At 47.5% G+C, this 23,460-nt stretch overlaps 2 protein-coding genes across 6 annotated transcripts; one reads left to right on the top strand and one right to left on the bottom strand.

Moving 5' to 3' along the window:
• Positions 1 to 582: 582 nt before the first annotated feature.
• LOC118224942 (E3 ubiquitin-protein ligase RNF31-like) lies at positions 583 to 17,824 on the bottom strand. 5 transcript variants are annotated; one of them, XM_035412816.1, is made up of 24 exons: positions 17,730 to 17,824; positions 14,243 to 14,444; positions 13,605 to 13,742; positions 13,028 to 13,183; positions 12,834 to 12,902; positions 12,533 to 12,683; positions 12,157 to 12,306; positions 11,623 to 11,782; positions 11,396 to 11,499; positions 10,407 to 10,558; positions 10,001 to 10,234; positions 9,594 to 9,902; positions 8,653 to 8,838; positions 7,890 to 8,096; positions 7,464 to 7,637; positions 6,986 to 7,084; positions 6,200 to 6,289; positions 5,711 to 5,825; positions 5,216 to 5,328; positions 3,758 to 3,865; positions 3,063 to 3,111; positions 2,238 to 2,334; positions 1,015 to 1,180; positions 583 to 652 (listed from the first exon to the last, which is right to left on the bottom strand). In XM_035412816.1, exons 2-24 carry the CDS (start codon positions 14,438 to 14,440, stop codon positions 602 to 604), a joined length of 3,276 nt encoding a protein of 1,091 aa, XP_035268707.1. In that variant the 5' UTR covers positions 14,441 to 14,444; positions 17,730 to 17,824; the 3' UTR covers positions 583 to 601. The 5 variants fall into 5 exon arrangements, with proteins under 5 accessions (XP_035268707.1, XP_035268708.1, XP_035268705.1 ...); XM_035412817.1 differs by lacking the exon at positions 17,730 to 17,824 and adding an exon at positions 16,139 to 16,480 and having other exon boundaries at positions 11,396 to 11,490; XM_035412814.1 differs by lacking the exon at positions 17,730 to 17,824 and adding an exon at positions 16,139 to 16,479.
• On the top strand, positions 16,825 to 23,184 carry psme2 (proteasome activator subunit 2). The gene is made up of 11 exons (XM_035412820.1): positions 16,825 to 17,041; positions 18,316 to 18,348; positions 18,691 to 18,753; positions 19,440 to 19,526; positions 19,976 to 20,030; positions 20,369 to 20,466; positions 21,254 to 21,322; positions 21,681 to 21,748; positions 22,232 to 22,286; positions 22,577 to 22,663; positions 22,882 to 23,184. Exons 1-11 carry the CDS (start codon positions 16,994 to 16,996, stop codon positions 22,960 to 22,962), a joined length of 744 nt encoding a protein of 247 aa, XP_035268711.1. The 5' UTR covers positions 16,825 to 16,993; the 3' UTR covers positions 22,963 to 23,184.
• The last annotated feature ends 276 nt before the right edge of the window (positions 23,185 to 23,460 follow it).

Here is a 23,460-nt window from a genome sequence, read left to right as displayed (position 1 = left end):
ACAAAAATGCCTTTCATTACCTCCAAGTGGGAGAACCAGGAGACATTTGCAAAAAAGTTTTGACAGTTTTGAACATTTTAATGGCGAAAAATCAGCAGTCTGCAATAATCAAAAATGTGAACATTCGGTGCACAAAGTGTTTTTTTTTTTGAGGGCTTGTCTAGTTTTCATTACAAGGTCATTTTAAGTGATAAGATAGGAAAGCGAATTAGACGGAGATCAAAAGCTCCCAATCGCTAATCGAAACCCCAGTTCATTCTGTTCCATGGGGCAGATTTAACACCCAGCTGTCCATGCTTCTCCATTCATACAGTCTGGCCATTAATGTAAATGATAATGAAAGGTACAGCAAGGAGGTAATCCCCCCCCTCCCCACCCCCTTGTAAGCTAATTGTTTGGGATTCCCCCCCCCCACCCTACCCCCTTGTAAGCTAATCGTTTGGTATCCACCCCCCCCACCCCCCCACACACACACATGCACACACACACACACACATGCACACACACACACACACACACACTCTGCCCGGACACCATGGATGTTCTGGATACACAATGCCCCGTTAAAGCTGTTTTTTTTTTAAAGGGCTGCTTTCATTCTTCATTTCATCCGAGGCACCTTGTCTCCCAGGGGGACGTCACTCATCAGCTTCTACGGAAACAGAGGAAAGGCAGAGGCAGGCATTAATACCACTAACTAAACCTAAAACTATTCTATCCCCCCCCCCCCCTTCACCCCCCCCCCCCCCCCCCCATCTTGTGGGGCTGCTGTGAGACCCATCCACACACTCAGGAACGCTGTCTTAATGAGATGAGCCACCCAACAGCCACGTCCTGTTGTATTTTTGATAGGAAAAGAACCCAGGAGGCCGGGAATCCCCCCCCCTCCCACCCCACCCCAGGAGGCTGGGAATCTCCCCCCACCCCACCCCAGGAAGCCGGGAATCCCCGCTCTCCCCCCCCGCCCCCCCCCACCCCTCGCTACACAGTCTGAGAAGAGCAGGGCCGGACTACCTCCTTCAGTCGGGCAATGTACGCCTCCTCCTCCTCCGCCTCTCCTTGAGGGACGTCGACACCGTATCTCCGACACGCCACCAGCACCTCCTTCCCATCGAAGAGCGTGGCGGGGTCAATGGAGTGGCCGTTGATGAGGCTGACCAGGTACTCTCCGTAGTGCTTCCTGTGACGAGGCCGGACGCGCAGCAGACTCAATCAGACGATTACCCATCCTCACTATCGCCGATCACCATCGCAGGTGCACAGCCTTAAGTCATCATTCTCAAAACAATCCTATTCTTTAGAGGAAAAAAAAAACTACATACACATATATATTACATTGTCCTCCATAATGTTTGGGACAAAGACATATTTTTTCTTCTCGATTTAACTCTATACTCCAGTTTTACATTGTAATCAAAATATTCACATGTGGCTTAAATGTAGATTCTCAGTACTTTCGCACATTTTGGTTACACCGTGTAAAAATTACAGCACTTTGTATACATAGCCCCCCCCCCCCACCCCCCCATTGCCTACTACTGTATAGAATATTATTATTTTGCCTAATGCAGATAAACAAAATCCCTTAAGGGGAAGAGTGATAGTAATATGTTCGTATAATACATAAAGGGGAACAGAAGCACTCAGTCACCTGACTGGTTCATTTGCGTTTTAACTCTAATAAGGTCGGCCCCCGCACAAGGCGCCGCCATTTTGGAACGTATTCCTGTTGCGACCTGTCTGACCTTCGGTGAACTCCACGATGAAATGTGAGGAATGAAAAAATAAGGGGGAAAAAACGCACAGAGGGTCCCCCCTTTCGTAGTTCCCAGGGATGCCCAAGTGGGATGCTCATTGCCGAACGAAACTTCGTTCGTTTTCGCGAACTGCCTCTGACGAGGCCGGGGCCTGGGAGCGCTCGTTGAAAGTCAGCCATCTCGCAGTAGGAATACATCCCGCGGCAGGACTACACTGAGCACAGGAAATCAAGCCAGTGACGACACAACCTGTTCCAAGATGGCTGCACCCTTCAACAGAAACTAAACGAACTTCAATTTATTTTTCTAACAAACGCAGGTCAATTTCAGATTTTAATACAGAGCCGCAGGGGGCTAAGGCAGTACCACATTGCTGAGTGCTTACGTTCCCCTTTAATACAACGAAAGGACCACCAAACATTCCAAATACCATAGATACAGTGACACTAGAATGGAAGGAGTTATGGTGATGTCACTCACTGGCAGAGGCCTGCCTGCCCAGGCTCAGCTTTCAGTCCACAGGCGGAGTCTACCTGCCGATCACCATCCTCCTTCTGCTCCATCACTCCACACTCGCCTGAGAGAGAGAGAGAAAGAGAGAGAGAGGAGCCAGGGAAGAGAGGAGGAAGAGGGAGAGAGAGAGAGGGAGGGAGAGAAATGGAGAGGGACAAAGGGGAAAAAGACAGTGGTATGGGGGAGGGACAGGAGTGATAGAGAGGATGGAGAGAGATAAAGAGAGAGAGGAAGACAATGACAGAGGGAGGGGAAGAGAGACAAATGTTTACTTAACTCATATAAGACATGATACAAACAAGGTGAGGGAAGGAGAGGTGTCAGTCCTTTGGGACCAAAGACTGAGACACAGCCACACCTTCTGACTGAATGTAAAAATGCAGGGGGGCAAAATCACTTCACTTCCCAAAAACCAAACAAATCCGGCCCGAGTACGACGAGTTCCCGGACAGCAAAATGTTGCCATTCCTGTTTCTGAGCGAGGAACGAGCGCGTGCCTCTTACCACGCCGCCATTTGGCACGGTTCCAGCCACACGGGGAAATACAACCGCGCTCGTCTCCATGGAGACAGGGAAAACAAGGAAGGGCAATGAGATTAACGATAGATAAGATCGCGGAATGAATCAGGAGGTAGTCAAAGATTAAAAAGGAGGAAGCGAGAGGCAGGCAGGACAGGTGAGAACATGAATCGGGAAGAGATGATCAATACGTTAAAAAAGAATGAATGAAGAGAGAGAAAAACGGAGAGAGAGAGAGAGAGAAAAAGAGAGAGAGAGAGAAGTTTACTATACCTGCCACAGCTCCATTTGGAGGGTCTATGTTGAACGCCACAGCGTTCATCTGGAAATAAAGACAGAAAAAGAACATCACCAAAAATCTCCCAAAATCTACTGCTCAGGAGAAGGGTTCTACTGGAACACACCCTTGAAGATGTGCACCTGTGACGTCCGAAGCAAAATTCTGCTTATATGGAAGGGCTTCACACTTTCCCTCTTGCTTTAGGTCTTTCTGCATCCATTAGTGCGGCAGTGAGTGTGTGTGTGTATGTGTGTGTCTGTGTGTGTGTGTTTGTGTGTCAGTGTGTCTGAGATTGTGTGTGTCCGAGTGTGCATACTGTAAAAAAAAAAATCAAGGTGGCTCTACTTAAGATAATGAGTAACCTGGCTGCCTTAAAATCTTAGTTAGGCAAACAACGGATCTTCAGTTCTTCATATATCTTCATACAGCCCATGCAAGTGTGTGAATATCTGAGTTTGAGTGTGTTTGATTGTGTGTGAGTATCTGAGTCTGTGTGTCTCCGTGCCTGAGTTTGTGTGTGTCTTTGTGTGTGTGTGTGTGTTTGAGTGTGTGTGAGTATCTGAGTCGTCTCCGTGCATGAGTTTGTGTGTGTCTTTCTGTGTGTGTGTGTGTGTCTCAAAACAGCGCAGATCCCCCATCGGTTCATCTGGTCCGTGTGTCCGCCCGTCTGCGTGTCTGTGCTGGGTACCTGGAGCAGGGCCTGCAGTCGTTCTGGCTCCCAGTCTCTCATGTAGAAGAGGCAGTCCCGGGGGTGGTGAGCATGCAGGCCCGTCATAGCGCACCCCTCACAGGCCGTCTGAGAGGGGGGGGAGGGGGGGGGGGTATGAGAGAGAGAGGGAGAGAGAGAGAAGGGTAAGAGAGAGAGAGAGATCTCTCGTTATAATTTTTAAACTTAAAATAATACATTTTACAATTTTCTTGTAAGTTGATAATTGATGACATTACACTGTACATGTATGTACAGTGTGATGTGTTTAGTAGAGCTTTGGCAACACGTACACAGAAATACGTTGTGCCAATACAGCATTTTGAATTGAATTGAGACAGACAAAAATCTCTCATCTGGAACGTCGGGACAAAGCAACCAAAATGCAAAACGAATTACGAATTGCTAACGGATTGCTAACGAAACCCTAAAAAGAAATCACGCATCAGCTGAGTATCTCTTATCTGCCAGAGATACAAAGCAGAGACAGATTCTGACTGAGTACAGACTCAGTGACCACACACTTGCATGGAAATGGAACGTAAATTGGCCGACGTGAGTGAATGGTTATGAGAAGAAGACCGTATATGCGGTCACTTTAAGACTGGAGAGGCGGAAACAGACACACTTTCTCCTATATTGTGAAACAATATTCAGAAATTAGGACAAATTACTTCAACAAATGTTCTCTTAATACCGACTGCTATTCCTTCTATTCTATTATTACTCTGATGTGGTTGTTGTCACCACAGATCGATATGACAGTTATTCAGTTTAATTTACATTCATGCTCTAACGTACTTCTGTATGCGTGCTTTCGCAATACGTACAAGTCTATTTCGTGCCAATAAAGCATTTTGAATTAGAGAAAGAGAAGGGAGAGAGAGAACAAGAATGCTCATTAAACACAAAACAGACACATCACACCAAACCGAAATGTATCCATCACAAGACCTGTCAAAGAAGAGAGAGCTGAATCACTGTGCCAACTCTCCTCTGACGCACGCACTCACACACATGCACGCACACGTAGAGAGAGACCAGAATGGAAAAAACATGGAGTGAGGGAGAGAGACTGTCTAATTACTGTAATTAGGGAACGCCCATACAGGTGTTTTGCAAGATATAAATAAATACCATCACAAATCTATGCTCTTGATGTTCCTTTGAAATACTTGCCCGTCACACCTGTATGACGCACACATATACAAAAAAACACACACAAACACACACACACACACACACACTCTCTCTCTCTCTCTCTCCCCCCACACACACACGCACACACACTCTCTCTCTCCCACACACACGAACACACACAAACACACACACACACACGCACACACACACACACTCTCTCTCTCCCCCACACAAACACACACACACACACACACACACTCACACGCATGCACACACACACACACACACACACACACAGACCTTGTGGTAAGGGTTGTTGCAGCCGCTGCAGAACTGGTATCTGCACTGAGAGCAGCTGAAGTGCATGCAGCCTCCTTTACTGAGTGCATACTGGAACTTGCAACCCGGACAGGCTGTGGGGAAGACAGAGGTACAATTACTGTACACATATACACACACACACACACACACAGACCACCGTCCTTCAGTACCTCCTGCCTTCTGTCAAACAGTTCAGTGTTGATTCAATTACTTCGGGGAAAAAAAATTGGGGAGAGAGTTGAAATTTAGTGGGGAGAGAGGTGAGATTGGGAGGGGAGAGAGGTGAGGTTGAGTGGGAAGGGAGGCAAGGTTGAGTGGGGGAGAGAGGTGAGATTGAGTGAGGAGGGAGGTGAGGTTGAGAGGGGGAGAGTTCAGAATTAGGGAGAAGAGGGTTGGGAAGGTGAGAGTTCGCTTCATTGACCGATAACAGACATGTTAACGGTCCCCCCCCCCCCGCTCACAAGGGTGACTCACTGATGCCATTGTCCCGCAGGTACCCCACCAGGCCCTGCCTCTGGTACTCCGGGTCATTCTCCCTCTTCCACGTCTGGAACTGTTCACACGTAAGGCCCGTGTGCTGAGGCTCCCACTGAGAGAGAGAGAGAGAGAGAGAGGGAGAGAGAGAGAGAAAGAGAGAGGGAGAGAAAGAGAGAGGGATGGAGAGAGAGAGAAAGAGAGAGGGAGGGAGAGAGAGAGAGAGACGTTCATTTTTAAGGTTCCTTCATTTAAGTCTGTATGATCTGAGACCCCACAGAGCAAGGGTCGTAAAACAGATAAAAACATGTGACAAAAAATGAAATGAGTTCAAATAACTAACTGAAAAATTCCCAATTAATGAATTGAATTTCTGTTCATTTCTTGCACTGATGGGACCATAATGGAACCCCCCCTGACACCCCCAAACCCTTTGATCTGCAGTCGCCCGCAGGCGACGAATAAAGTCGAGGCCGGGTTGGAACTTACGGGCTTCCTGCACTTGGAGCAGAAGCTCTCGTCGCACTGCGGGCACTGGACCTTCAGCTGGATCCCGTCGTAGATGAAGCCGAAGGAGCACTGCGTGGGAGGGCGGCGCACAAAACCGGGTCATCGCTATTTTATCAGCAGCAACAGAAAAGCTACAGGAACCCGAGCGCCGCTGTGCGCCCGTCGTTTACGACAAAAAAAGGGCCCTGCGGTCGCCTGTGCGTCAGTCCGCGGCGACCCGTCAAATCCTGTCGGCAGCCACATCCTCGCCTTCCCACGACTGGCACGCGGGGGTTAGCGGTGGGAGAGGATGCTGCTCGCGATTGGGTAACACACACTCTGCTGCTCATTTCCTCTTTTCTTAAAAGAAGCGCAGCGCCAGCTCAGCGTTAAAAGGCACACGACCTGGACACACCCAACCCAACGGGACCGCCCTGAGAATGCTGAACCAATGAGAGGCAGCACCAGTCACTGGGAACCAATGAGACTGCGCTGAGAATGCTGAACCAATGAGAGGCAGCACCAGTCACGGGGAACCAATGAGACTGCCCTGAGAATGCTGAACCAATGACAGGGAGCACCAGTCACGGGGAACCAATGAGACTGCGCTGAGAATGCTGAGCCAATGAGAGAGCACCAATCACAAGGAATTAATCATATCCACGAAAGTCCTACTAGACTTGAACAGTGGCAAGTCGCAGAGATAATATTGACTGAAATTCGGAAAGGTAAAGGATAATTAGCGCAGTTCGCTTGTTGATTACAGGGGTACAGGTTCACACTTACGTGGGTGCACCAGCGGAAGTTGGGGTCCTTCATAAGGGCGTGCTCAGTCAGCTTTTTGTGGAAGAGCTCATACACCTCTTTCTCCAGGCAATCCCTCAACTGGACATGACACCGACCAATAAGACGCAGAAACAAAAACACATCACACACGCTCAGTCTCCCTCCTTTCCCTTCTCTCTTCCTCTTTTTATCCCTCTCTCCATCTTCCCTCTGCCCCTGCATTGTTCCCCCCCTCTATTCTGTAGCTCCACCCATGACCTTTCGATTGACAACTGAGGAATAGCTGCTGACTTTCTACCTCCACATCCCATTTTCACCTCTCCCTCTCTTCTTCTATCCCTCTCGCTTAATGTGGCTGTCCTCTCTTCCCCTTCTTTCCTCTCCCCTTTCCCCCTTTCCCTCCCTCTCTCCCTCCCTGTTTTTGCAGCCCGCCCTCCCCCCCCCGCTCATGGCTAATCTCTGCCTCCTCTCTCCACACCTGGGCGTCGAGGACGGAGAAGTACACTTCCAGGCGCTCGTGGTCGTTGATGTCGGGCTCGCCGCAGACGGGACACACCATGTCCCTGATGTGCTTGTCTCGCACCGCGATGGTGAAGTGCATCCGGAAGCAATCGCAGCACACCGAGCACTCGCAGGCGGTCAGAGGCTCCATCTGGGGAGGCAGGACAGGTAAGGGGTTAGTGTGGCACACTTACAAAAACACTGACCTGAGACCAGTTAGCTTCTAGTACAGAGAGTCAGGATAGGGAAGGGGGGCTAGTGTGGCACACTCACACATCACTGACCTGAGGCCAGTTAGCTTATAACACAAGGAGCCAGAGAAGGAGAAGGCGATTTTGCAGAATTAAATACATTTTTATGCTTCAGCTGAGAAGAAAACACGCACACTCACACACACGCGTACCTTGTTTTTGGGAAAGGATTCCGTACAGACGGGACACTCGTTATTGAGGGTGCGTTTGATGAAGTCTCGGTCCGACGACTCTCTGACAACCTGCAGCACGTCCTCCAGGCTGTACTGGACCTCAGGTTCCTGCAGAAGGGACAGGACCAGCTCACAGCGCCCCCAGCTGGGCAGGTCATACAGTGCAAGCAGCCGCCGGCACAGCCACTGAGGAGAAGACGGAAAAAAGGGAGTAATTATTTATAATTGCTGTTGTCATCATAATCATCATTATCAGCAGCATCATCATTGCAGTTTTCCTGGTTGTATATTTACTGATTATTACTGATTCGTCTGTGCTAATATTTAATGCCTAATGTTTTACACCTTGGAAATATTTACAAATGTATTTCCCGAGGGTGGTGGGGGGGGGGAGCGAGAGAGAGAGGGAGGGATAGAGAGAAGGAGCGAGAGGGTGAGAGAGGGGGGGAAGAGAGAAAGAAAGAGACGGAGAGAGAGAAGGAGCGAGAGAGTGAGGGGGGGAAGAGAGAAAGAGAGAGAGAGAGAGAGAAGGAACGAGAGAGTGAGGGGGGAAGAGAGAAAGAGAGAGAGGGAGAGAGAGAAGGAGCGAGAGAGTGAGAGGGGGGGAAGAGAGAAAGAGAGCGAGGGAGAGAGAGAAGGAGTGAGAGTGAGGGGGGGAAGAGAGAGAAGGAGCGAGAGTGGGGGGGGAGAGAGAGGAGGAGCGGGAGGGAGATGGATGGACACACAGCCTGTCTCGCCGCACCTGCTTATCCGGGTGGTGGGGGTCGATCCTGGCCGGTGGCTCCTTGCTCCACACGCGCTGGTGGAAGGCCTCCATCAGGGGGCGCTGTAGGAGGGCGAGCGCACCCTGCAGGTCCCCGCCGCTCAGCCTCAGCGCCTCCTCGCACGCGGCCTCCTCGACGAAGCCCAGAGAGCGGAGCTCCCGCACCTGGGGAGGGGCGGCAGTGTAGCGTAACGGGTAAGGGGTTGGTCTTGTTAGCCGAAGGTCGCAGGTTCGATTCCCCGGGAGGACACTGCTGTTGCACCCGTGAGCAAGGTAACCTGCATTGCTTCAGTATATATCCAGCTGTATAAATGGATGCAACGTTAATTCTATGTGGAAAAAGTTGTGTAAGTCGCTCTGGATAAGAGCGTCTGCCAAGTCCCTGTAATGTAACGTAATGAGAGGACGATAGGGAGCAGCACCAGAGAGGGCGGAGTCGAGAGTGGCAACTAGCAAGATTCTCCTGAGACAGTGAGACATTGGGCTTGTCTCGCACTCACAACACAACTCTACCCAAAGACAAGGGGCTTGCCTCTCACTCAAAACTGCACCAAGCGGCGGAGCTGGGTTCGAACATAGAACTTGGACAGGCCAATCTCCTGGCCACGTCACCACAGTCACCACACCACAGGAGTGCATACAGACAGACATACAACCAAACACTGAAACGTAGGTATGCGTATGATTTCATGACTGATGAACATCAGTACATGAGGAATTCTTCTGCAAGGAGGACGGTCGACATCTTTTAAAGATAAAATTCCAGACAGCTGGTTTACACCCCCAGGAATGTACTCAAAATCTCATCGCACACTTGGAATGTGTCAGCAGACGCCATGCCCTCGGGGGTGTGCTGTGCTATGCACTTATTGGTCGAGAAGCCTCTCAGTGTTATTGGCCATTCCTGGCCCCGCCCTCACCTTGGCGCGTCTGCTCCTCAGCAGGTGCTTGACTGCTTTCTCAGTGTCGCCACCTGCTGCCACCCAGGCCTGCTTGGCTTCGGCCCTGGACAGCTGCACAGCTGGGTCAGCTGGGCCCCGTAACTCCCCCAGTGGCCCAGAATCCCCTGTTTTGTAGTCCTGCTGAAGAGAGGCTGCCATGGCACAGATTTCATCCAGGAGGTGGGGCAGCTCAGACTTCAGCCAATCACAGGGGTTCACGTTGCTGCCCCTGGAAACGCATATGGCCGCGTACACCTCCTCCGGGCTCACTCCCTTCTTGTCGCCCTCCTAATGAAGAAAGAGGGACGTAAAAAAAATTTTTTTAAACTTTAATGGTCGATGCACATCTGAAATGACATTTCTCAATGGCTCAGAGCTCCGCCTACCCGAATGTGCTGGATAAGCTTCAGACCCTCCTCCTTCATCACTCTCTGCCTCGTCAAATCCAAGTCCTGCCTGGGCGGGGCCACGGGATGGACGGGCGGCGGGACGAAGTCGCGGACGGGCGACGGCGTGGGGAGTCTGGCCGCGGAGCCGGCAGCGCCTGACCGGGGCGAGTCACACACCTCGCAGTCCGTGGAGGGGGCGGAGTTGACGTAGGTGCAGGCCTGGCACGTCCACTGTCGGGAGAGGGAGAGAGCGGGAGGAAGAGGATGAAAGAGGAAGAGATGAAGGAGTCCTCTCGTTGGCTGGCTGACTGAAGCATCGAAGGCGTCCGTCGACCGGACGACGCGGGACGCACTCGAGGGGGGGCGCTAAAAACAGGGGGGGGTCAGCGGGACGAGCGCTGACCTGCTTGCCAGGGATCTGGGACGTCTCGCAGACCGGCGAGGAAAGCTGCTGGGGCGCTGCGGGGGGGCGGGTGGCTAGACGGGGGCGCTCACACACCGAGCACAAAACGCTGCTCCCTGAGTTCATCACAGTGCAGCTCTGACACTGCCATTCTGAGAGAGAGAAAGAGAGGGGGAGAGAACGAGAGAGCAGTGAGAGAGAGAGAGCAGTGAGAAAGACAGGGGGTGAGAGAGAGGGGGGGAGAGAGAGAGGGAGCGCAAGAGCAAGAGCGATAGACACAGCATGTGAGGGAGAGAGAGAGAGAGACAGAGAGAGGTCAGATTAGGTACAAGCCATTTGGAAATGTTCCTCTTGAGTAAGTGACACTGGAAAAATTTTAACCAATCAGGAGTACAACGGTTGAGGAATAACTCAGTTCTACACGGAGACTTCAATCGAGGTTATTCTTTAACACATGACATCATGGAGAGAAATACAGAGCCTAAAATTCTCTGAGGAATACACAGTTCATTCAGCAAGCTTTATACCTCCTAGACAGGCAGATACATTTCCAGTTCTTCAAAAGATAAGGAATAACAATAAATGTTTCTCTAAGGGAACTAATTAAAAACTGGAGGTTACATATTTGGCAACATGCCCAGACTCTATGTTGGGCAGCCCGGAAACCACGATAAAGCACTGAACATAAAGATACACTCTCGAAATAAGTCATCTTTTCCACAAAAGAAAAGACAGCCTGTTAAGTCCATCCACAACGAGCCTTTAATGGGCTTCCAATCAGAAGTAAGCTTGAAGTGAATATCCGCACAGATGTGTCGTGTCAGACCTCCAGCTTCCATGGTTACAAATGACATTCCACATCAACAGGAAATTTTACTGGCAGGTAGTGTAAATAGGAGTCAGTCAATCCAGTTTTGTTACCGCTGTAGAAAAACTCCAGGAGGCTCAAAGAAAGATCCAGAAACACACATGTGCACCCAGCCTGTTACCTGCAATGGAGACTGGCTGCGATGACTCCTCCAGGACAGCGGGGGCAGCACTGGAAAGGCGGGCGCGTTTGCAGGTGGCATCTGGCTCAGGGATGCTGGCAGGGCTATTAAGACGAAGAAGTTTAACGCCAACCAAAGCTGTCTTTACCACAGCTACCACCTCACTCCCCACCCAAAAATGTCTCTCTCATGACACTCTCTCCCTGGTCCCTCACCCCATGTCTCACCTGATGGGGTTCAGGGGTGTGCCACCACCTGTTTGGATTCGATGGTGGTCCTTCCGGTCTGGGTGGGTGTGGTACCGTTCGTCGCATTCCAAACACAACCCCTGGGTGCACTTAGGACAGTAAGCCAAGGCTGGGCAGGTTCCACAGATGGGGCAATTGTCTACAGGAGGATAGAGTGGCAGAGTAGTATAATGGGTAAGGTACTGGTCTTGTAACCTAAAGGTCATAGGTTCGATTCCCGTTGTACCCTTGAGCAAGGTACTTAACCTGCATTGCTTCAGAATATATCCAGCTGTACAAATGGATGCAATGTGTAAGTCGCTTTTGAACCAACATGGCAAAGTGTAAACAGCAGGTTTTATGGGAAAATATACATTTTGAATATAACTCAAATGAATCAAGGCCAGAAACTGAGATATGACTCCGATGTGAATCCAGAAATTCTCTTCACTATCAGGCTAATCTCCAGAGGATTGTGGGAAGGGGGGGGGGGGGGGGGGGGGCGGATAATCACCCCAATGACACACTGCTTACCTGGTTTTAGGGCCAGGATTTTATCTCTCGTGTGATTGGTTCTGTCTGGGTGGCGATGGAAAATTTCATCACATTTCTCACAGAAGAACTGCGATTTACAGGAAGGACAACAGAAAGAGGGACTGCTGCCACACAAAGAGCAGACCACTCCTTAGAAAAAGAGAGACAAAGAAAAGAAAGAGAGATTGATGGGGTGGCTACTGAGTTTCTTAGGCACCAGACCCCTGCAACTCATTCAGAATGCTGCGGCTCGTCTGGTCTTCAACCTCCCCAGACACTCCCACGTCACTCCCCTGCACACTACCCTCCACTGGCTGCCTCTTATAGCTCGCATCAAATTTAAAACATTGGTCCTAGCATAAACAGTGCATCTCACCTGTGTGAGCAGCGGGGGTTGGGAGGGCTGGAGTTGTTCCTGGCTTCTCAGTGGGTTTCGGGGGAACGGGGGGCTTACAGGGCTTGGTCTTGCTCTCCAACTGTTGCTTCTCACTGGAGGCGGGGTCCTCCCTGACCAGCGCAGGCTTTTCCTGCAGAACCAGCGAGGGAATGAGCGCACACTGTCACCAGCAGCCCTAAAGGGACAATACTGATTGGCTGAAAAATGGCCGAGCTCTGGACTGAGCTGCCTCTTACAGAAACAGGAAACACAGCGACACAGGAAGAAGCGGCGAACACACCTGTGCAGATGCTGCCCCCTGCTGGCCAGTAAGAATTCTCTCAAGAAATTCTGGGTGTTGGTGAGTGTCCTGTAAAACATGCACGTTCATCGATGAGGGACGTCAACGGCTCATATGCACACGCAAGATGAATACGAAGGTGTGCGATGACAGGTAATGGAAGGGCCTGTTTGGCATGTGTCAAAATGTTTGACCTTGATAAACAATTCCAGCTCCGTATGCAAGGCCATGATCTCCACGGTCACCGCGGCAACCTTCTCAATATCAGGATCTGTGACATCATCAGGGAAGCTGAGACCATCTGACTGCTGAATGGTGTAGCCATACAGATGCAATGCAACTCGGCCACCCTGAGAGAAGGAGAGAGAGAGAGAGAGAGAGAGAGAGAGAGGGAGTGTGAGAGATTGAGAAATAGAGAGTGAGTGTCAGAGATTGAGAAAGAGAGGGACAGGGAGAGCAAGAGAGAGATAAGGACAACCATTTCTATTACACACTTCTTGCCCAAACACCCAATTAATTACCAAAAACAGAGTTAGGAATTATCTATGAATGAATTTGGTGCCAAACTGGAATTAAAACGAACCATTTAAAGAAACTTAGTTGTTTAGTTTGTTTTGCGACCTATGCACAGGTCACAGTTGTGCTATATCAACCCTGGCTGTTTCATATCCTTGTCCCACTAGCCTGTGGGTCCAGCAACAATTTCTCTATCAAAGGTACTCCATAAAACCCTTTGGAGGGGGGGGGGTTAAAACTGCATTCCCCTCTCACCTTGATGGCATCAACGGTGGTCCTGAAGATGGGATTGTTGTGCTTGACTGTGCGCCAATACTTGGGCCGTTTGGGGTTGGCCAGGTTAAAGCCGTACTTCTCCAGGATGCTCAAGGCCCTCAGAAGGGAGGCTATGCTCTGGCGGTGGGGCGGGGGGGGGGGGGGAGTTCAGAGGTCAGAGGTTGTGAACATGAGGAACAGGAAGTACAAAAATAAAATGGAAAATGGGACAAGACGCCAAATTAAAAGATGAAAAAGCTTCTGGATACAGGTGACAGGACTAACTGACACCAGAGAGGACATGACTTGTGGCATGTATGCATTTATTCAGCTGGATATATACTGAAGCAATGCAGAGTAAGGGTACAACAGCAGTGGGACTCAGCAGCCTTCGGGTTACAAGGCCAGTTCCTTAACCATTATACTACACTGCTGTCAGAGGTCTTTACAAAAGTGCATAAATAAGGGCTTAGGCAAAGAGCAGAGTCAAAGCCATGTCTTCGGTGTCATAGCCTATAACAGTGGCCAGTACTTAGAGCCACAACACTTCCAGACATCTCGTCCACGGGTCTGAATTACAGCTGCAGTAAAAATGCAGGTAGAATACTAAGACACGGCGACAGGAAATGACATCTCACCTCCTTCCTGTCTGGCCCAGCACAGTTCTCCCTCAACAACTCTGCCACGTTAAGGAGCCGGTACTTGGCCAAGAGGGGGAGGGGGATGTTCGCCATCTCCTGCACGATGGACTGCACGTCAGGGGCGGAGCCTGTGGATGACAGACAGACCTCCGCCCGACCCCTGACATCCTTCAGGTAATCCGTAAGACTGGCCATCGATCTGAGAAGGATCGGATTATACTGCGTCACCAGTGCTTCACATTACGAAAAAATTGTGCAGACACTCTTATCCAGAACGGCTCGCACAAAGCGGAGTGCACAATATCAGTCAAACACGACGAATAAGAGCGGCGGCACAAACGAAAAATGACACGTAAACACTTTGAGGGTGAGCAACTGCGAGACAAGATTGAGGCTGCACCATTCATTTACCTGGCAGACTTAGTCAACTATGGTTATAACACAGAAAATTATATAACGTGCTAAAGAGATATCAACTAGAGGACCACTACAGGAATTGGCAGATTAGCGCCGTGACTGACTGGGCCCGATCTTCATTTCGTCTCAGGAAATTTTCTTCCGCTAAAATTTGGAATGGCTGAAACTGCTGTCCACTGCAGGGCTCATTGACGTTTTTTTCCCCAGGAGCATGTGCTCCTAAAACTGAAAAATTTAGGAGCACACAAGTGCATTCCAATTAGTAGATGTGCTCCTGAATGCAGTTAGCACACATCCAGCAAATGCTCCTAAAAATGGCAGCATTGTAGACCCCTGCACTGGCAGAGAATGTAAGAGGCTCTAACACAGATCATCCGATCGTACTGGATCACTGGAATGTTTTTTTTTTTTTTTTAAACAACAGATCTGAGTTCAGCTCGAAAAGACTGTTTCTGTACAGTCACTGACTGTGGCTTGAGTGCCTCCTGCCAGAACTACCTAAGGCATCGCTTAGTAATGTGAACTATGTGGTCATACAGGTGCGAGACAGGTGGTTGTACGGAACACACCGCACACTGTAGCAAAACACCGCACACTCAGCCTCGGATAACACTGTTAAAGCACAACGCTAGTACATGTACAAAGATGCAGAAAACGCCCTCTTGTCACAGATAACACTGTCCAGTAGAACAGACCCACGCGGACAAGAAGATAACAGTGGCAATAACATTCAGGTAACAGATCAAAGGTTGCGATATAGCTCAGGAGGTAAGACCGATTGTCTGGCAGTCGGAGGGTTGCCGGGTCAAACCCCGCACTGGGCATGTCGAAGTGTCCTTGAGCAAGACACCTAACCCCTAACCTCTAACTGCTCTGGCAAATGAGAGGAATCAATTGTAAAGCGCTTTGGATAAAAGCGCTATATAAATGCAGTCCATTAACACTTCGCACGAATGCGTAATCCAGCAGTGCGCGCATGCATGCATGTACACGTACACACACACACACACACACACACATTCCCTCTCAACCATAAGGACTGCAGCGGGGCAGAGTAGCCTATTACGTAGTAATAACATTGTAACGCATTTCACGTTTCATACAGGTGTGCGCGCGTACTCATTACATATTTTCCCTTTGTATTAACACACAAACAAATTCTACAATCTAGACTACAAGTGGAAGAAACTAGCAAAGTAAGAACGATGTCAAATGCATCAATTCGTCTATTACATATAAATATACTTCCGAAACCGTATTATGAGATCAACGAGCTCACTATCTGGATAGCCAAATAAAATGATTTAAATTCGCAAAGAACATTTTTGACAATCCAAACTTCGCTTGATTAACCTGTTAAAGTGATTTTCTGAAAATGTTACTCACACCAAGAACGGATTATTTATGCTAAAATTTAGGCTAAATGTTGCATTGGATCGTGTCAAGCCGTTGAAATCGAAAGTATATTAATGTTACCTTATTTGTAGTAACTGTCGAAGCTCCTTTTAAAATTTCAGCAACTGGCTCATCACACTTTAATGAATGATATTACCTTGTTAGTCAACCGAGAAGAAAAAAAATGTAGACTCCGGTGACTGCAAGCGCCCGTGAATTTCGCTTTCATTGAACTTAACTTAGCAGGAAATTAGCCAGCTGCGTTTACTGCTTACAGTTTCGACAACAGGCAGAGGAACTGAAGCTGTCACGCGTTGGATCGTTACTGGAAACTAGTCGCCTCTGGAATGCCATTTTGTGTCAAACTCTCATTGCCTTCTATAGAAATGAATTTCCTTATAAATAAAGTCACCGAACTAATAGAGCCAAAATGGCAACCCTCCCTTTTCTGTTTCGCTTGTTTTTTTAAAGGGGACGTTACCATGATCGGCCGAATTATATTTCCGTTAACCCATCTTGGAATTTCTCCGGTATATGAAATAGGTTTCTAAAAAAAAAAGGCATTTTACGCTACTTAGCAAATTATGCACTGGGTAAATTAGGCTAAGCGACCTGCATAGGCAATAGCCACAACCAACGCTTTATTAAGAGCGACTGTGACAATGGTTAAAAATGTTATAGCGGTGGTAACTTTATTATTCACACTCATTCACACCAAAACATGTCACACTCATGCATTTGGTTAGTTTCTATGGAACGGGTTGAAAAGGGGAGGTGCTATTCGATCAGGTGCTCAAACGAATGGGTACCGAAATCGAAAGTTGGTTAAATTATTCGGTCAGAAAGACGACGGCGTAATTAGCAATAAACTCAAACCTGTAATTATTTTAACGCTAACCTGTAAAGTTTACTTTAGTTTCATCGTCAAATCTGAAAATGTCGAAAACATCTGTGCTTAGATTGAGTAAAGAGAACGCTGTTAAGGTAAGGACGATAAAAAAATAAAGACATTTTTGTGAGAATTCTGCACCTCTCTCCTCCATGTAGTAGGCTAACCTTAGATTGTACGTTAGCCTACAGACTATCGGTGGGTAATGTTACGTAACACTTCAAGCGCTTCTGGTAGCCGACTTTGGTGCCCGGTGCTCACGGTACATTTAAACACGCAATACCGAAACCATAGTGGTTCTGAACTTCGGCTGAAGGAATTAACGGCTGAATGTTTTACAGACTTTTGGCGTGAGATCGTATGCTTACACATCTACCGATATATATCTCCTTGCATTGGTAAAACGCGTTCAAATGTATTATTGTGATTTCAGACAGTGTTAGCATAGTGCATTACAGAAAATGCCTTTATCCAGGGCCACATGCAGAAGTGGACCGGCTGAATATGCTTCGAGAAGACAGGAAAAAGTTTATGTATATTAGATGCCGTAATTTTGGGGGGTAAAGACCACACATGCTTATTCATGAAAAAGTCCCTAGTCATCCTGTCCCTGGATGACAGCCATGACTGCTGAAATCGAAAGCAAAGCAACCTGTTTCTCAAGTTCACCCAAACACAGACACGAAGTTCCCGAACGGCGATGCTATCACTGTCTGATATACACACACGTTAGCAGTAAAGACAGTGCGCCATCTCCTTCAGAATAGTCAAAAATACTCTTACATATCTGGTGTGAGCTGGCAGGATCTTCGTTTTGTTTGTTTACTGTGGATACACCAGGAAGCATTAGCCCACACAATGGGACACACGTAGGGTTGAACTAGTGGTTTGTTGGTCGGAACTACTGGCAGAGTATGTGCACAGAAATACCTTGAACATTCTCACACACACACACACACACACACACGTTTGTATTGCTATACTTGTGAGGACTTCCCATTGACTTACATTCATTCCGTAACTTCTAACCCTAACCCCAACCACTACATGCCTAACCTTAACCCTAACCTTAACCTAATTGTAACCCTAAATCCTAATCCTAAAAGAGCCTCTTGAACTTGTGGGGACCAGCAAAAGGTCCCCACCTTGCGTGATGTTCCTCATCTTTCTATCCTTGTGGGGACATTTGGTTCTCACAAAGATAGTAATACGTGTCCATACACACACACGCTCGGAGAACATGTTGCATGCATTGCATTTTTCTTGAATAGCCCGGAGATGGAGCCCTGTCATTTCTGCGGCACTGAAGAGATGTAGTGTGCCATCTGGAAATTACTGAATCTATCTCTATTCCCTGTGTCTTTTTCAGGTTGGCAGCTTCCACCAGTCTCTGAACCAGCAGGTTTGTATTCCTGTTGTTTGCATAAATGTGCATTTTTGGTGTGACGTGTGTACTTATGCATGTTTTGTACAATATATATATTTTTCTAATGTTTTGAGTTTTAATATGGATAGGGGTAGTGGATATAGCACTGTTGCCTCACTGCAAGAAGCAAATGAAGCACTGACGGCAGTGTGGCTGCTGATCTTATTTTGTTGTTTGTCCATCTTGAGGGCTGAAAATGGGAAATGGGTATGTGCAACTTTGTGGTGTAACCAGCATGTGTGTGTGTGTGTGTATGTGTGTGTGCGCGCGCGTTTGTGTGTGTGTGTGTGTGTCCGCGGTTATGCGCATGGTGTTTAGGCAGAAGATCTCTTATCAAATCGCATTCCTCGGAAGATCTCGCAGCTGGACAACATGCTGAAGGTGGGCTGCCTGCCGCACACGACTGTCTCAGTAACACTGGCCTTACACCCCACTGCATCCCTGATTCAGTTTCTCACTGTCCGGATAATGATCGTTCGGTACAGTAGGACCCATTCTCCACCCAAGTGGTTTGTCCAAAGGATGCACTCCTTTAACATCCCTGCTCTTCCTCCCATTTTGATGATAGCTACAGTATACTCTCAAAAAAAGAGTCCTGCATAGCTGCTCTCTTTGTCCATAGGGGAATCCTGTTCATGGATTCCGTGTCAGGCAATAAGGCTCAGTCTGGGAGCTTTGCATGCTTTCCACAGCTACCATAGAAGGTTCCTTAAAGAACTAAAAAAGGGTTCTTTTGTGGAAGCAGGCCAATGAACCAATTTTTCTTACAGTGTATCTCAAAGCACTGTAGCACTGAACAGAATTTTTATTTATTTATTTATTTATTTATTTATTTATTTATTTATTGCTGTTTGGCTGGGTGGGGGGGTGGAGGGTGCTCTAGTACCCACCAGTGAATGGATAGCCAAATTGAAGCAGTCAAACTGTATTTTGACCTGTATTCTTACTAGGTCCCCCAGAGCAACCCCACTGTGAGACATATTCCAGGGGATTTTGAATTTTGAATTTGGGTTGATATCTGTTTGGGTGAAGTCACATCTAAAAGACTTCTCTCCCCCCCGTCTCAGGCTGATGAGTTCAGTCTCACGGACCTGTCCTCTGTCCACGCACCTCTGGACATCCCTATTCCGGACCCCCCTACTCCGGAAGATGAGGTAATTAGTGCGTCGGCATCAACATCATGCGGATACCGTACGACTATGAGCAGAGCAGCGATGGACACAGCACTCCCAATGCACAGCAGTTTGAGATATTCTGGGCTTCCCTTGATCTAGGCTAATGGTGATGTTCTCAGACTCACACCTGTGGGAACCCTGAGTGTGTGGTGGTGTTTGTCACAGCTGCTCACTTCATGAAAAAAATTTATTTAAATTGTGTCTAATTTCGTTGGGAAAGAGAGAGCGGAGGGTAGCAAATGAAGTTCTGGTTTCATTAAACGTCTCGGTCTCTAGGGCCTATACATACACTTCCGGGTCCAGTAGAATAGATTCCATTCATTTTTACGATTCCTCAGAATGCTCTCGTAAGCCGGTGTAGCGTTCAGTACCGTTCTGCTCAGCGCAGTGAAGGTTCTTTTAAGCTCTCTGCTTTTTCCCTCCCAAAGGAGATGGAGACCGACAAAGACAACGAGGAGGAGAAGAAGAAGAAGAAGAAGAAACGTGAGGGGCCTAACTCTACCTTTTTGCTCTGTCTTCTCTTTGAAACGCACGGCTCTTCCGTTCCCTCTCCTCCCCTTTTAACGTAAATGGTAAATGGACTGCATTTATATAGCGCTTTACAATTGATGCCTCTCATTCGCCAGAGCAGTTAGGAGTTAGGGGTTAGGTGTCTTGCTCAAGGACACTTCGACATGCCCAGGGCGGGGTTTTGAACCGGCAACCCTCCGACTGCCAGACAATCGGTCTTACCTCCTGAGCTATGTCGCCCCTACACGTATCGTGCGAAAGCGCCGCCCTGCGTTTGCTGACGTGAAACCCGCCCGTGTCCTGTGTCTCAGCTCCACAGTGCGGCTACCTCAAAGGCAACGAGAAGATCGTGAGTTTACTGGACAGAGTGAAGCCGGAGATCAGGGCCCTCCAGGAGACTTATATCACGGTGAGTCGCCAGCAGGGTCATGACTTTGTCATTTGTAATGACCTTGTAACAGTTACGACAGTAAGTTTTATAGTTGTAGTAACCGAAAGACTTTACTCAGTAAAATAATTAATAACTCAGTATGAAGGGGGTAGAATGGGCTCAGGGTCTTTGCGTTCTACCAAAGCAGATTAACATAACGTTCAATTTCGATTTCAGCCAAACGACCAATGTAAGAAATCTGTCTCTGATGCCAATATGTCTGCTGGCCACACATTCCCTTGATCTTATCATTATCACAATACAGTTGGTACAATGGTAGAATAGCGGAGTGAGAGATTGGGAACCATTCAAGTCAACAGACGTGCTAATTCAATCACAACAGGACAGCCAATACACTATGGCCTAATTGATAGGTGTTACAAGAACTGACTACATCCGTCTTGGTATGTGTATTCAACACTCCTGATCAAAGCCTTGAAAACAAATAAGAAGCAGCCTCTGGAAAGGTTTGTGGTTCAGTCTGACTCTGCTGAATCCAAGGTGTCATTTGTGCGCTTTGTCACTGCCGGTATTGGAAATAAACTTTGTACTTTTTCATCACGTTCGAGAGACGTCCTTTTTTCCTTACACTAAGTTGCAAAATTGTTAATTGTGGAGATCTCAGGGATGCTACAGACAGACGTGCAGAAAAAGGGACACAGACTCAGTATACTACTGCGTAGTGGAAAGTGGCGTGAGGTCTATGTAATGTATGATGTAAAAAATAAGACATCTACTGTATAAATAGGCATTCTTTTTGCCTCAGGTCTCTTGCTGGATACAGCATCTTATCCCTAAGATTGAGGATGGCAACGACTTTGGTGTGGCCATCCAGGTAAATCAACAGTGAGCACGTAAAAATAATTTTTCTTTCTATGTTTTAATCTGAGAGTCTAAATTATGAGTGTGCGAGTGAATGTGTGGGCCATGAGATTGATTGGTGACCTGTCCAGGGTGTATTCCTGCCTCTCACCCAATGCATGCTGTGATAGGCTTCAGCCCTCACACCCCACCATCCTGACCATTTTTAAAAGTGCTTGCATGTCTCACAGTTATATGACTTGAACTAGTTTTAATATTGCATTTTATTAGTGATCTTTTATTGTGAAATGAAGAGGGGTAAGTCATCTATCTGTTATTGTTACGGTTGTAATTCCCTGATTGGCTTTTCCTCGATCCCTGTTTACTTCTAGGAGAAGATTCTGGAGAGGATCACTGCAGTGAAGACCAAAGTGGACGGTTTTCAGACCAACATTAACAAGTGAGAGGATTTCTGCCATTTTATGTTGCTATTTATTTGGGCATATAGTGTTGCAGTTACTCTGTTTTTTCATACACCCTTTTGCACCGCTGTGTTGCTTTTGAACATAAGGTAATAATGAATGTGGAATATGTTCCTACTGCATGTGGAACATAATCCTATTGCATGTAGAACACGATCCTGTTGCATGTGGAACACAATCTTGTTGCATGTGGAACATGATCCTACTGCATGTGGAACACAAATCTGTTGCATGTGGAACATGATCCAATTTAATGTGGAACACGATCCTACTGCATGTGGAACACGAACCTGTTGAATGTGGAACACGATCCTGTTGCACGTGGAACACAATCCTATTGCATGTGGAACACAATCCTATTACATGTGGAATATGATTCTGTTACATGTGGAACATGATCCCAATTTAATGTGGAACATGATCCTATTTCACGTGGAACATGATCCTGTTGCTGCTCTCAGGTACTTTTCAGAGCGTGGCGATGCTGTGGCCAAAGCCTCCAAAGACACTCATGTGGTGAGACAATCTTCCCTTACGTTTCCATTTAAACATTTTTCAGATACTTTTATCCATAGATTACATTTTTACACACTGACCATTGAGTATAGTAGGACATTCTCTGAAGAAATTTAGGTAAAAGTTGCAGTAAGTTTGTTTTAGAACACTTGTTTATATCTGGTTAAAATGAACCTATGAACTGCCATTCCATTCTCTCTGCATATCTCCACCACGCCGTCTTCCTTTCAATGTGTTTTCCCTCCTCAACCCCCCCTCGTCCTTTTCTCCTCTTTTCCCCCGGCTGGCAGATGGACTACCGCTCGCTGGTCCACGAGAAAGATGAGGCCGCGTACTGCGAGATCCGGGTGGTGGTGCTGGACATCCGCGGGTTCTATGTGAGTCCGAGTGAACAGTAACCGGGTAGAGAGTCAGGGCAGGGGGTGTGGTCTGAGTTTTAAAAAAACTCAGCTGAATTAAACAGGCCTAATTAAATACATCGGTTTCCTTTTTTAAGATTTTTAAGATTAAATAAAATTATTTAGTCCTTAAATAGTTTTTATCTTCCTGTATTGCCATTATTATTTTTTTTTTTTTACTCTTGCCACCCGTACAGGTGGAACTGTATGACATCATCAGTAAGAACCTGGAAAAGGTGACCAATCCAAAAGGAGAGGAAAAGCCATCCATGTACTGATGAGGGAGTCAGGAGAGGCAGGAGAGACGGACGGTGGCGGGAAACAATCCAAGAGTACATTTTTATTTGCTGTTCTGTACCTCTTGTATGTCCTCAGATGCACTAAATCATCCGAATCCTATCCAGTACTGTAATACCCAACAGGGACGTACTGTATGTGAATATTCAGTCACCACACATTCAGTTTGTGGCACCAATAAAGCACAGCCTTCTAACTGAAGATCCGGGGTCTCTGTGCAGCTCTAGTTTTGTGCCAGTGGACATTATAATGGTATAACGGACATTCACGTGCAACGATTCCGAAAAAAGATTTTATGTTTTTTTTTAAATAAATGTTCTTTAATCCTCAAGACTTTCAGCAAAGCATACCATGGCAGCTAAAAGGTTGTGTTTTTAACTTTACACAGCACAACAGTTGACTTCACTGAACTGATTTCTCTATAGGTGAATTATTCATTAAAAAAATTATGTGACAATTGAAAATAGTTTCAGGGAATT

Source organism: Anguilla anguilla, chromosome 4, assembly GCF_013347855.1.
Source record: "Anguilla anguilla isolate fAngAng1 chromosome 4, fAngAng1.pri, whole genome shotgun sequence".
Lineage (NCBI taxonomy): Eukaryota > Metazoa > Chordata > Actinopteri > Anguilliformes > Anguillidae > Anguilla > Anguilla anguilla.
The sequence above is the reverse complement of the archived record's forward strand: the minus strand, read 5'-3'. Positions and strand labels throughout refer to the sequence as shown.

Coding starts and splice junctions, on each gene's coding strand:
- psme2 (XM_035412820.1), top strand. CDS start 16,994: ATGTCGAAAACATCTGTGCTTAGATTGAGTAAAGAGAACGCTGTTAAG. Junction 19,527..19,975: donor CCCCTACTCCGGAAGATGAG/GTAATTAGTGCG, acceptor TCCCTCCCAAAG/GAGATGGAGACCGACAAAGA. Junction 21,749..22,231: donor TTTCAGACCAACATTAACAA/GTGAGAGGATTT, acceptor TGCTGCTCTCAG/GTACTTTTCAGAGCGTGGCG.
- LOC118224942 (XM_035412816.1), bottom strand. CDS start 14,440: ATGGCCAGTCTTACGGATTACCTGAAGGATGTCAGGGGTCGGGCGGAG. Junction 11,783..12,156: donor AATCCTGGCCCTAAAACCAG/GTAAGCAGTGTG, acceptor ATCCTCCTGTAG/ACAATTGCCCCATCTGTGGA. Junction 3,112..3,757: donor GACTGCAGGCCCTGCTCCAG/GTACCCAGCACA, acceptor CTTTATTTCCAG/ATGAACGCTGTGGCGTTCAA.